The sequence below is a fragment of the Syzygium oleosum genome, unplaced genomic scaffold (genome assembly GCF_021117445.2).
Source record: "Syzygium oleosum isolate NSW1041296 unplaced genomic scaffold, Sole_v2.1 Sole_v2.52, whole genome shotgun sequence".
In the NCBI taxonomy this organism is placed as follows: domain Eukaryota; kingdom Viridiplantae; phylum Streptophyta; class Magnoliopsida; order Myrtales; family Myrtaceae; genus Syzygium; species Syzygium oleosum.
The window spans coordinates 338,548-351,182 of NW_026607536.1; the positions used below are offsets into that span (position 1 = coordinate 338,548).

The 12,635-nt window shown below is 41.2% G+C and overlaps 2 protein-coding genes across 2 annotated transcripts; both read right to left on the reverse strand.

The window, feature by feature from the left end:
• Positions 1 to 513: 513 nt before the first annotated feature.
• Positions 514 to 5,145, reverse strand: LOC115679773 (magnesium transporter MRS2-4). The gene is made up of 4 exons (XM_030603475.2): positions 4,541 to 5,145; positions 3,535 to 3,977; positions 1,780 to 2,061; positions 514 to 979 (listed from the first exon to the last, which is right to left on the reverse strand). Exons 1-4 carry the CDS (start codon positions 4,911 to 4,913, stop codon positions 701 to 703), a joined length of 1,377 nt encoding a protein of 458 aa, XP_030459335.1. The 5' UTR covers positions 4,914 to 5,145; the 3' UTR covers positions 514 to 700.
• Positions 5,146 to 6,169: 1,024 nt separating this feature from the next.
• Positions 6,170 to 12,216, reverse strand: LOC115679622 (dehydrogenase/reductase SDR family member FEY-like). The gene is made up of 8 exons (XM_030603250.2): positions 11,819 to 12,216; positions 11,314 to 11,434; positions 10,843 to 10,960; positions 10,121 to 10,257; positions 9,580 to 9,681; positions 7,812 to 7,904; positions 7,095 to 7,167; positions 6,170 to 6,838 (listed from the first exon to the last, which is right to left on the reverse strand). The coding sequence occupies exons 1-8, from the start codon at positions 12,094 to 12,096 to the stop codon at positions 6,582 to 6,584; spliced, it is 1,179 nt and encodes a 392-aa protein (XP_030459110.1). The 5' UTR covers positions 12,097 to 12,216; the 3' UTR covers positions 6,170 to 6,581.
• Positions 12,217 to 12,635: the final 419 nt, after the last annotated feature.

Sequence of the window (12,635 nt, forward strand, 5' to 3'; positions counted from 1 at the left end):
ATTACACTTGGGTCATAGTGAAGAGGATATCTGAAGAAAGAGAAACCGGTCCGCAACAAACCCAAACTGTTTAATCGCGCAAAGAACAAACTAGCAGAAGAGTGAAAGGAATTAGGAAAGATATGCCTCACCCATTGCATCTTTGTGAGAATTTCCTGGTTCGTGCGTACCAGGGCAGGACATATATGTCACTAACAGCCATTTAAGTTCGATTAATAAACACTCACTCTATCACCATGTCGGAAAGAACCATTTTTACTGATCGCCCAGAAGACATCTGAAAGGTCATAACTAGCGCATGAAAAAACCAACGGTATTCAGCCTGCATGAGAGACACAGTGCTACTCGAAACTTTACTAAACCATCAGTAGAAGGTGAAGTCAATTTGATGTCAAACAACTAGACACAGCTCCATGACTCAGCATAAGATTGCATTATTAAACAGATTTTTTCCTCATGCATTCGAAATGATAAGTGACTTTCTGGAACACAACTACTTATTATATTACAAAATTATGCTAAAAGCCAAGTTCATTCCACGCCTCAATGCACCATAAAACTTATTCACATATCCGGTATCGAGGCCAATAGCACTGTGGCCATTACATGATCATTTGGATCGGTGAACAAGCTCACACATTCAATCCCCATTTTCACTTAACAGAAAATGAAACAGGAAAACGCTATCGATGTAGAAGTCTTAAGAGCCAAGTAGCTTCTTCCATCTTGCATAACCTAAAATAAGAAAGAAGATCAAAATACAGCCAGCTGAGGTACCTCCCACAAAGAAGCCAAATATCCCATTTACGTTATACAACGGACAAGGGATGTTCATGCCGAACAACCCAGCAATCAAGGTTTCAATGGCAATAGCAAAAGATGCAATCGTCAATGTCAACTGCAGCTGAATTAATTCGTTTCTCTGGTTGTCCAGTTGAATATTAACATAGTCCTCCGTGTCATCAATATACTCCCTAACCTGCAAACACAACCAACTAATTATGAGTATTCTCAGAGATAACTAACTACACCAGCAAAAACAGACTACTTGTCTATGCAATAACAGAAGGAACATGGTTGAACCAGACATCATGCAGACATTCATGGAAAATAGAACTCAAAGGCTAAAGATCTCAATAAACAAAAAAATCTAAAAGGGCTAAAGATCTCAACAATCCCCACTGCCAATCCCTCCCACCAAAATAAAAGGACTAACCACAAATAAAAAGATGGTAATGAAAAAATAAAAATAAAAATCTAAAGTAGAGAAGGTATGGAGTAGCTTTATTTCTTGCTGCGACTTAACAATTTTGGTAAGAAAGCCCACCATAGATGTACCCGAGTTAACCGGGTTGACCTAGAACAGATCAGGAAGGTCTCGCGAAGGCGGGAATCAATTAGTGATAACACGATTAATGGAAATGAACTGAGAAATATGTGGAAAAGTTATTTCCTAATAGATTTCTCCACATATAAGGGGGAGCCATAGACATTTGAGTAACTCGCACTGACTCATCAGCAACTACATCCAACCAGTGTCTAAAGTAATCACCTCCCATCAAATCTGCATATTTAAATTCCAGCAGTGAAACTAATAAGACATAGTGGCAAGCTTCCCAATCAGGTCCACTAACGAGCTCGACACCAAGAAAAGAGACATGACAAGCGCATGTGTCGAGTACAGAAGGAACATGGTTGAACCAGATGTCATGCAGACAGTCATGGAAAATAGAACTCACAGGCTAAAGATCTCAATAATTCGACGGGGCTAATACTCACAGACAGAATCTTGTTACGAGTTCCATCCAGCTGCATAAAATAAGCTTCAAGTAGCATCTCTAGATCCTCCACGTCATTATCATCCAAGTAATTGCTAGTCACCAGACTTCCACTCCTGGTAGAGCTGATTCGACGAAGAGGGGGCCCAGTAGAGTTGACAATGTTTGAACCCCCAACTCCCAACAGAGATTCGGGCTGCTGAGTTTGCATCCACTTCCTTGTTAGATACAATTGTGCCATGTCTTCATTGTCATCCAATAGATGTTCAATTTCATCCCTCACCTAAGATTGGAAAGGCGATTGACATTAAATTCAAAGTGGTAGAATAACATAAACTTAAAAAGCTTGCTGTTCAACCAAATCGCATAGTAGTTATCAAATCATCATGCATAGCAGCAAAGGAACAATATCTCGACAAATGGAAAGGCAAAACCAAAATAGGGAAAACGAAAAGAACAAGACAAACTACTGAGACTATGTTACTAATTTTACTAAATCGCCTTCTCAAACATGCATCCAGTAAAATGGACAACTTGGTACCTTATATAATATGTTTTAAGCGGTTCACGACGCCAGTTCATGCCAGAGAAAAAGAGGGTTTCGATAATCTTTTAAATAATTTTGAGGAAGACAGAGCAACAAGGTTTTCAACCTAATTGATGTTCAAATAACCTGGTTTCCGCTATTGAATACTCTCTCAATCTTTGATTTTCTTTATATTACTTCGAAACCAGCAGCTTCGGCTGCAGCCACTTGAGAATTCATTTTCCAGATAAAAAGGGATCGTAAAAGGCTTCTTTCTCATGCTCAAGGAAAAAGCCTTCTTTCTCAGAGCAAGTCAAGATAAAATACTTTGGATGGACACTTGTGACCACAGCTCCAACCGCCACATCAATTCTCAAAACAATTAGTAGACAATATGCCACTGCTAAATGCAGCCACCAGGCACACTTTTTTTCTAAGCAAAGTTCTGCAAGAGTTGATTCATATTAAGTGGATATTTGATCAAGGACAAATAAAAATAGACTACCAGGGGGACTGAATAAAGCTGTATCAACTTAAGCTGACTGAAAGGAAAAGCAGAAAACTACATCTCAATTCTCAGGAGAAAAAAACAACTCTGAAGTTTCAATCAAGATGTTATCCTTTATTCTCCAGTATAATCATTCCGCCTACAAGTAGGACAATCCCCAAAGCCACCAATCTCAAATTCGTCGATGCTACATTTCAATTAAACACGGTCATCCACATCTGAGAGAACAAGAAAGAAATAAGGACCAAGTATCAAGGAGATCTCAAAGTCAAAAGCACCCATTCAATTGGTTATCGGCACCATACCCTTGAAGGTGCGTCATAAGAGACAATCAACATGATGCATCTATACCAATCCATAACCTTAGTGCTCAAAACTAGAAAAACACCTTTTAATGGCTATTGAAGCATCAACTTAGATTTTTCACCTTAATCGGGCTAAGTGATCAAAGACAGCTAATAATACATTTTTGGAAAAACATAAAGATCCAAATGATTCAGCCGCCCTCAAACTTTGGAGAATGACCATCTGTGGTGCACAAATAAATCCAGTTCTTACTCATCATTTGCCCTAATATATGTACTTTCAAAATGTACTCCAATGAAACATTGTTTTAGCTCATGAGAGATGTATTTCAGTTGCTCGCATCTGTTGCCAAACTTTCACAGGGAAGAAAAAGAAATGGTAACAAACAGAAGAAGGGAATGTGACAATCAACGTACCTTTTGAACTCGTGCAAGAAGGCGAGTAAGACTACTTTTCAAAGTTCGCACGTGCTCGAGATTTTTGGTGCTAACATTCCTGGCCAACTCATCTATGATAGGGTAGGCATCTCTCTCAAGTTCTGCCACACTGGAATCTAGAAAAGTACAAACAACCTCTAGTGCTATCTCAAGAACCTGAAACTCGAAGGGGAGCTCACATTGCAAACCCTCCGCAGCCTCAGGAACAGGTAACCAATGTCTGCCTGCAGAAACATTCATCTCAGGATCTCCCACAGGGCCACATTCTTGGGTCCTAAATGCACTTTTATGCGGGAGTTGCTGCCTGAGCTGATCCACGAACGGAAGTACCTCCGGCCGGACTGGATCAAGTATCAGCACCTCTTCAGCAGTAACTATAGCCTTGATAAATTCCAAGTTGACAACCATGGCTTTCTCTCTAGCTGAAAAGGAAAAGAAAAGCTTAATCTTTGTCAAAACGATCATTCATTTTACCCAAACTGCTAAGAATGCATAACAATTCAAAAAGGAACTAGTACTACCAATATAAGCGGGGGATAAAAGCTTGAAACAAAAGAAAAACAGCTGCAACGTTGGAACGTTGACTTTGCAAAATATGGGATAAAACATTAGATGGGGAAGCCACACAGAGAAAAATTTCACGAAACACCATGTTTCAGCTCCAAAAAGAAGAAGGTCATGTAATGGAGACATACATTGTCACGCACAAGGGTTGTAAGGGAGACAAGGGCCACTCTTAAGGAGCACAAACTTTTTATTGTACTCGTCAAAATCGAGCGAAGATATATAAACACCAAATCCTCTCAATTCTTCTGGAACAAAAGTTTCCTAACAGCATGCACGCCAATAAAGTACGCACACTGCCTCAGAGTATAATTCTTGCCGAAAATCATAAAGGAACAAAACAAAAGATCGTTTCCTATAGGAGCAGTTAACCTCTACGACCCAGAAAAAGAAAAGAAACTGAACAATCTATACGACGTACCAAGAATGTTGGAAGAGTGAGAGAAGACAGGACCGAGAATCCTCAAATCCCTCGCGGGAATCGAAACTCTCCGCACGATTGCGCTCTTCTCGCACTCCAACAACTCCGACCGCCCAGCGCGGTCAAACCTCGTCCAGAGCCACATCCTACCCCCTCCCGCCTTCTTCTTCCCCTTGCCTCCGCCCGAAGCCGCCACAGCCGCGCCTCCGCCGGCGCCGGCGCTCGCGATCGCCGAGACATCGTCGCCCCGGTTCCGATTGACCTCGTCCTGGGGCGGAGAGGAAGCGGCCGGGCGCGACGACGACTCCGCGGTCTTCTTGAGGCGGCGGCGGCCGGACGTCCGGCGGAAGCAGCAGGGGCCGCCCTTGCCCATGGAGGAATCCCCACCTCGACGGACGACGAAATGAATCCGAGAGCGAACGACAAAGGCACGCGCACGTCGCGGAGCGAGATGAATTCCTAAGGCTGTGGATCTAAGATTCCATGGGAAGGGGATCCTCCGTCGCCGTCGACGCCTCCTCCTCCTCCTCCTCCTCCCCCTCCCCCTCCTCCTCCGTCAGTTGGTTCTTCCATAAACGGAGCAGAGCGGGAGTAGCGAATTCGGTTGTGGAGCCTGATGTCGACGTTTTCTAGGGCTCTCATTTTAATACGATTCGATCGCTTTCTTGTTCATTGATTTGCGCTGTCTTTATTTGTCATTCGCGGGTTATTCGTTTTATGTTACGTGGGGAAGGTTACGGGCACGGGAAGGGGAAGGGGTGGGAGTCTAACGTTTGTTAAAACAGTCCCCCCCAACCAGACCAGACCACACCAGACCGGACCACACTCTTCAGTCCGAGAATGAAAAAATAATCGAATGTCAATGTCATCATCGGTTGACTAAACAAAATACGAAATTGAAAATTGAGGTACTATTGGATGGGTTCTATAATTTATATTCATGTGATGTGAAACGAATTATATAAGCCCGAGCCTAGTTTGCTCGTGCTTAGATTCGATGGCACCGAGTGCCGAATTCCATCACCCACCCCAGGTACAAAGCTCAAAAAGAGGAGGTTGACAACTTGAGACTTGATAGGTCGAGTCGCAACCTGCCTTAGATTAGACCAAAGCAACCGGGCAATGGCTTGCACCAAAGCGTTATTCCTTTACTTAATCAATTGCCAAAAGTCATCTCTTGCCGAAGCAAAGAGTATTAATTAATGAGCATTGTGACGCAAGGAACAACGGCGTGCTATATCAGCGCATGACAACTACGGTACACTGTCCAATTCATCCATGAAAAACTGTCAATACTCATGGTACTCGAACCTAGCTACATGCAGTAGAGGAGGGCCCAAGCCAATCGCCGCATGGCGATTGTCTACCTCGGGGTGTGCTCTGATAAATAGGTACCTTTCCAACTAGAAGTATCTGCTCCAAGCCTCCAACAACCGATTTCTATGTTAATTTCACGAGCGAAATGACGTCTCACAAATCAAATCCATCCTGCTTCCATCAAAGTAACAACTTTTATGTGATTAGTAACTTCCACGTCATGATCAATAACACGTTTACAATATACGTCAATGACTTTTTACACGATAAATCATATAAACTTTTCCAGTGATCCAAGTGATAACAAGCTACTGCTAGCAAATTCAACCATTGATAGATCCAGTTAAATGGCCAAAAAGCATGCTAGAATTGCCCGATGTTTTTATCAATCTTCAACAAAACAATGTACATAGTGGGAAACCCGGTGGCAGACAAACTAGCGGTGGCTTCACAGCCTATAACAAGCACATGCATTTCCAAGGATAAGGCTCGCTAATGTTAAACTATCTCACAAAGTGTGAAAGAGAAGAGTTCATCCTAACATTTACTGTCCAACAGAAGTTTTGCTAGAGTTCTCTAATCGGCCTTTTCCTTCCTTCATGAATCAGAATCGGCGCCATGAAATGCTATCAGAAAACATTTGAAGATGCCATTCACGAGCATTCTGTGCAGAGGCTTTCATGTCGACCAGCACTTCCATGTTAAAAGAGAGAGGATAAACACCCTAATGACCACCATATCGGCATGTAATCTCTTCCCCTTCTATAAGCCTCTCCACAGAATCTGACGGAAGCCCTATCATCTCTAATGTCTTTTCCCATACCCGGTAAGAGGTTTCGACATTGTGTGCTTCTTCAGAAGGGTTTGTTGGACGGCAATCTTGAGAGATGAAAGCACAAACAGGCCACTCATCCGCTTTCAGTAACTCGCAGTACTCTGGAACCTGAGGATCTGTCGCAGCAAAAAGTGAACTCCTAGAACCTGCATGAGTAGTGAGACGCGAAATTTAAACCCATATTATTTCAGATTGGAAAGAAGATATTTTAATTGAATATAAAAAAGGAAAAAAAAAACAAGAATGGGTAGATAAATGGCTAGCATAGTAAACTAGATAAGAGGATTATGCCTGCATAACTCCATTCGAATACTCACTCCCTTTCTGAAATAAACGAATCAGCAACATAAGGACCATACAACTTTCAGTTTGGTAAACAATCTGGCATGTGAGAAGACCAACCTTCTTGAGGATTAAATACAAAGTAGGGTATCAAGTGATAACCAGTTTGAACAATTCTAGGAAGATCCCTCGCCTGCATTCAATTCATTGAAAAATATAAAAGAATTTGCTATCAGTAAGTTGTCATAATGAAACATATAAGACATTGAAATGACATGACAGACGATCATATCCATCCATATGATAAAAGAACGTAAATACTTTCAATAAGGATTTATATGAGAAACACAAGCACTCCTCGGATCAAACACATGTCCATTACCATGTTAAATAAGCACTTATCTGTACAAATTCTTGATATCTCCTCATGTCTTATTCTCAAAAGTACTGGTGTAAAGAAAAAATTACACCATGGATGTCCTTTTATATAAATGGGAGATAGATCACCTATTAAATCATGATGTCAATCATTTCAGGAAAAAAAATTACATAGGATAGCCGATGACAACCATATAAGCAAATCAAGGCAGATGTAGGATGTAGGCAAAAGAGGACTAGGATGACCCGGCGGTGGCGTCGTCATCATGAAAATTTCACATGAAAGCAAAAGTAAGTTTCAGTATACATGGAGCAACCAGCAACAGCGTTATGCCACCCACCCCTTTGGGACCATCATTGACTCATTGCACACTGACACAACACACATATATGTATCCAAAGTCTAATGGTGTACTCACTTTTACATATTCAAAATGAAAACTACTTCAGCATACTTACAACGTTGGTTTGGACTACTCCAGGTGATACACATAACACACTGATTCCAGATTCAGCAGGCAGCCGTTTATGGAGGACGCTGCTGAACATAACCTGAATAAGGCCACCTCGCCTCATTAGTAATAATTACAGGTCATAATCAACATTCTAATAAGTATCACTTCATGATTTACAATATATTGGTATGTAGCACTGAAATATACTAATTGCTAAGCACAAATCGTACAGAAATGTATTAAAGGGAAAAATAAAAAGGAATGAGAGCAAATGATTTAAAGCCAGAAAGGGAGAAAGGTTGGGGACAATACAGCAGTAAAAATGTTGCATTGATAGGTTTGCAGACTAAATAGCGTAAACAATTAGTATATGGCCATTCATCCTAACATACAAACCAGATGGATCAAGGTCAACCATCCAACAACATTTAAATGGAGCATCGAACCTCACAAGTCTTCATTACTTGGTGATATAAAGGCTAACTCCAGAAAAGAGAACTGTGGTATGAACAGGCATAAGTGGCAAACAGTCAATCTCAGAGAACTAAACTCATGAAGTTAGTATGGAATAGAAGATTGAAGTTTTAGCAAAAAGAAAAAGCATGGCCAAATAGGTTTGCAGGGACAGTAGAAGATACTGTGCAGAATTTTTTTTTCGTTGGCCAGAGGATTCGGTGCAGATTATCAGCCAACATGACGGATAAAGGACCCAAAAGGAACAGAAGTCCACATCAAGGACCCAGAAGAGATGGAAGGTCATTGTCCTAAATCCAGGCACCGCCAACAAAGCGATTTGTCTAAGCCAAGAAGATAAGAGATTTGGAGCTATCTCTATTAGCTCTACCCTTTTTCACAGCTCATTAGGGAAGAAAACAGCTTCTCTTGGAAATAGCTTGCAAGTCACTGACTCGCCTAAGCCACAAGAAATATGACTTCTATTTGTCCGCCAACGGAGGAGATTACACGAGCACTTTCTCCATGAGAAGCACGTAATGCCACTATCAGATAAAACTCAATCTTATCAAAACGTTATCGATTACCAAGTCGAATGTACCCCACGGCATTCATTTCAGATAGATGGAAAGAAAGTTGATTGATTCTCCTGAAAAGACATCTGTCCCTAACAGTACTTAAACAGGGTAAAATAGCACAGAAATATCCATGTAGCCATGGAAAAAGCTTTGTTGTTCTGCTTGTTATCGCAGCAGCAGCAGCAGCTGTCAAAATACAAATAGTTCTCAAAAGGGAAACAAAAAAAGGGAAGCAGGGACAAGTAGGTAATCATGCCTAAGTGTTAATGCCCAGCCGAATCAATCGACCACAATCTAATCCATCACATTGGAGCGAGACACCCGAAAAACACGGCATTTGGACTTCTGCATTCACTTGGCTTAAGTTTCAATGGTTAGGGAAGAAATTGCACTTGGAAAGGAGCTTATTTTGTAAATAACAAAGAGAATAGATTGGTACTTGCTAATATTCCTCCACAATTTTTTGTTAACCTAATTGGAAGGAGAGATATTGACAGCTTATGAGAGTGAAGATTCCAATTTTTTGCTTATATTATTGAATATTCCGGATAGTGAAAATCACTTTCAGTAAGTATAGTTTGTTAAAATCAGACTTTGTTCTGGAGAGCAACTTTGAAGACTCTTTTTCTGTAATTTTTCACATACGGGTTATACACCCTTGGTACCTTTATTATATAGCCTATTTAGCCTATACCAACATGTCATCGCATTCATAATCAGGTAAGATCATTCTGACTGTACCTGAGCTAACTTGCTGCTACAGTAACCTAATAAACTTGTGTATTTCCTCCTCCCAGAAGTGAGATTCATGTCTTCGGGATCAACAAAGCCAACATAGTGCATCTGCAAAATTGCCATCATGTAAGAACAAAGACAGGAATATCATTCTTTCAGCCATCTGTCATTAGTAAATGGAGGCAAAGAACAACCCGATTACCATAATGCAGCACCAACTTAATACGTTATTGAAAACACTAACTGAAGGAAATCAAAAGCCAGTTTGCCTGCTTGGGATCAAAGTAATCCTATTGTTTAACTGCCCTACCGTAGAATAGTTTCAAGCCATCATCGAGCATTTGACAAGTATGACTCCTCAAGATGACTTTAGCTCTATGTTTACTGTTGTGAAAGATCTCATGATTCTCAATCCAACAACACAATATGATACTTCACGACCAAATATCTAATTCACCACTTGATTATGGTAATTTGCCTATAAGCCACAGTCCACAATTTTAAAGTAAGATGACGAATGTGGACTATATTGTGGTCATAAACTTACCACAGAATTTACATTGACAATTCTGCTTGGAGAGCCTCGAAGGAGTGACGGCAAAAGCAATACCGATAGCAATGCTGGAGCAAGATGATTAACTTGCATATGTTGCTCATATCCATCTTTTGAAAACTTCTGTGGTTCTGAAATCACCACAAGTAAGGTACATCAGTTGGCAAGATTGTTCTTAAACAAGCATATGTCCAAAGAAAAGTAAGGCAAGAATAGCCCATGTGACCTCCCAAAAAAATTTATCTTTCTAAATGAGAGTTTCTCCCTGTTGCATGGTTGTTTGAGAAGGGTGTTCATTGCTTAAATAAACAATGAGGACGAAAGAAGGTAATATACATAATTCACCGAAGACAAACCCATGTGTCCTTAAGAGTCATTAGTACTTCAAGTAGGCAAATCGACTTCTTCTAGGGTTATAAATACATCCAAGTGAATTTTACCGATAAATACCATGTTATTTACATAAAAGGAAGGAATCAATTCATTGTATACAAAAAATCCATCAGACAATGTTTTAATCAGAAATATGGTATCAAATTCATAGATCTATTGACCCTTGCAATATCAGTCCCTAGCCATGACATCATAATTTCTGCTGGAAAACGACAGTGCTTCACATAAAGTGAAACAAGAAGTGATCTGAGCCATTAAATTCTAATGCAGTTTAAACACTGAGAAAGCATATATAAATGATTACATGGTTCATAAAGACCAACCTCCAATGGAAAATATGCCTGCATTATTGATAAGAACGTGCAGAGGCCCTAATCTCGAATTCCATGCATCAGCAAATCTCACAACAGAATCCAACGAAAGAAGATCAAGTTCCATCACCTAACAAAGACACACAAAGACACAGCATTAGGTCCCCATCCAATATGGATATTATAATCCCGTACCTAGAACTTAGAAGTGTGGCACTCTAATCAAATCCAGAATGCAGGCAAACTCTGCGGCATGATCACAAAAAAGAAGAAACCAAATAGAGAAAAAGAAATGGAACAAAGGGGAATTCAGATTGCAAAGCTTGACACGTATATCGACATGGAGGAGAGAAGTTTGCATGATATGTTAGGAGCAATTTGAACTGGAGTCAAAGCAAAATTTCACCCAGCAAGGTGCACAAAAATGATTCCTAGGCACCAACTCCAATGCTATTAAAAACAGTGCTCCTCATTTTATGATACCTCGATGTTAAGAGGAAGACCCATTCCAGACCACTCAATTTGCCACGTTTGGATCAAATCATGAGCTGCCTTTGGATTCCTCACGGCCATCACAACATGAGCCCCAGCTTCCGCAAGCTGCCTGGAAGTAAAAAACAAAGCATCAGATCCATTAGCCTCGTCAAAAGGGAGTCCTAGATGACAGAACAAGCTAACAGCATGTGGACGAACAAACTCTAAAGAAGTAGAACCAGACAACTAAGCCCGGCAACTTCCATTTTCGTCGAATTACTACTCTCTCACTTCCATTTTCGGTTCTCACCTATGGCTTCTTAGAAACGAAAACAACATTAAATACCATCTCCGAGATACTTAGAGAGAGCGCAACTCAATGAACAAACAGAAGCAAGTGAAGGCGCGCGCAGAAGTAATCGCCCTCAATTTTGCTCGGGAAAGGAATCGGAGAAAGTCGGAGCACGAAACGAGAGAAGAAGGGAAGGGATTTAGGTCAGAGATGGAGGAAGACCTGGCGATTTGGAGGCCGATGCCGCTGGTGGAGCCGGTGACAATGCAGGTGAGGTGGTTGACGGGAGGGAGAGGGAGAGGGTTCTGGAGGTGACTGGCCATGATCCTCTGGAACAGCATCTCCCCTATCACGCTCATCCACCCTCGCGTCCACTCCAGCCACCCTAACCCGCTCTTCTGCTTCCTCTCCTTTTGCTTCGGCGCGGGCGCAGAGTCCGGCGACTTCCTCGGCGGCGGCGGCGGCGACGACGACGACGCCGCTCCTCCTCCGTCGTCCATGGCCGTCCTCTCTCCTCTGTCGCGGCGCTTGCTCGGAGGGGCCAAGATCCGTTGGTGGAGGGAATGGAGAAATGGCGATGGCGATGGCGACACCTGAGAGAGAGAGAGAGAATCTCTTTTTTGAGTTGTCTCGCACGCAGTTGTCTCGTTCTGGCTACGTCGTCGTTGATCTCTGTCGCTTGGAAATTAAAAAAACGGATTATTTTAATTAATTATTTTTTCGGTACATGGATTTATTAATTAATTATGCTTTACTCCTTTGAGGATTAATGGTTGTACTTTCGCTTAAATTTTCGAATTTTCCAAGCATTACCTTAGATTTTCACTTGACATTGGACGCGCGAATCCTTAGAAGTATATACGGACATATTTTGAATTCCCTCTCATTTTTCAAAATTCGAAAAAGAAAAATATTTTAATTCGGACTGGAAATTCAAGACTTGCATTTTGACAATTTTCTTTTTGTTTGCATTAAACATAATAACTAGGATCAACTATAGCCACTTATAAGGCAGATAATATGTAATCTTTCAACTCAT

What these genes read in the sequence shown, in the direction of transcription:
- LOC115679773 (XM_030603475.2), bottom strand. Translation starts at nt 4,913, where the DNA reads ATGGGCAAGGGCGGCCCCTGCTGCTTCCGCCGGACGTCCGGCCGCCGC. An exon ending in TTCTTGCACGAGTTCAAAAG is followed by an intron (nt 2,062 to 3,534) that starts GTACGTTGATTG and finishes TTCCAATCTTAG; the next exon opens with GTGAGGGATGAAATTGAACA. An exon ending in CTCGTAACAAGATTCTGTCT is followed by an intron (nt 980 to 1,779) that starts GTGAGTATTAGC and finishes TTGTGTTTGCAG; the next exon opens with GTTAGGGAGTATATTGATGA.
- LOC115679622 (XM_030603250.2), bottom strand. Translation starts at nt 12,096, where the DNA reads ATGGACGACGGAGGAGGAGCGGCGTCGTCGTCGTCGCCGCCGCCGCCG. An exon ending in ATCGGCCTCCAAATCGCCAG is followed by an intron (nt 11,435 to 11,818) that starts GTCTTCCTCCAT and finishes TTTTACTTCCAG; the next exon opens with GCAGCTTGCGGAAGCTGGGG. An exon ending in TTGTCAATGTAAATTCTGTG is followed by an intron (nt 9,682 to 10,120) that starts GTAAGTTTATGA and finishes GCAATTTTGCAG; the next exon opens with ATGCACTATGTTGGCTTTGT.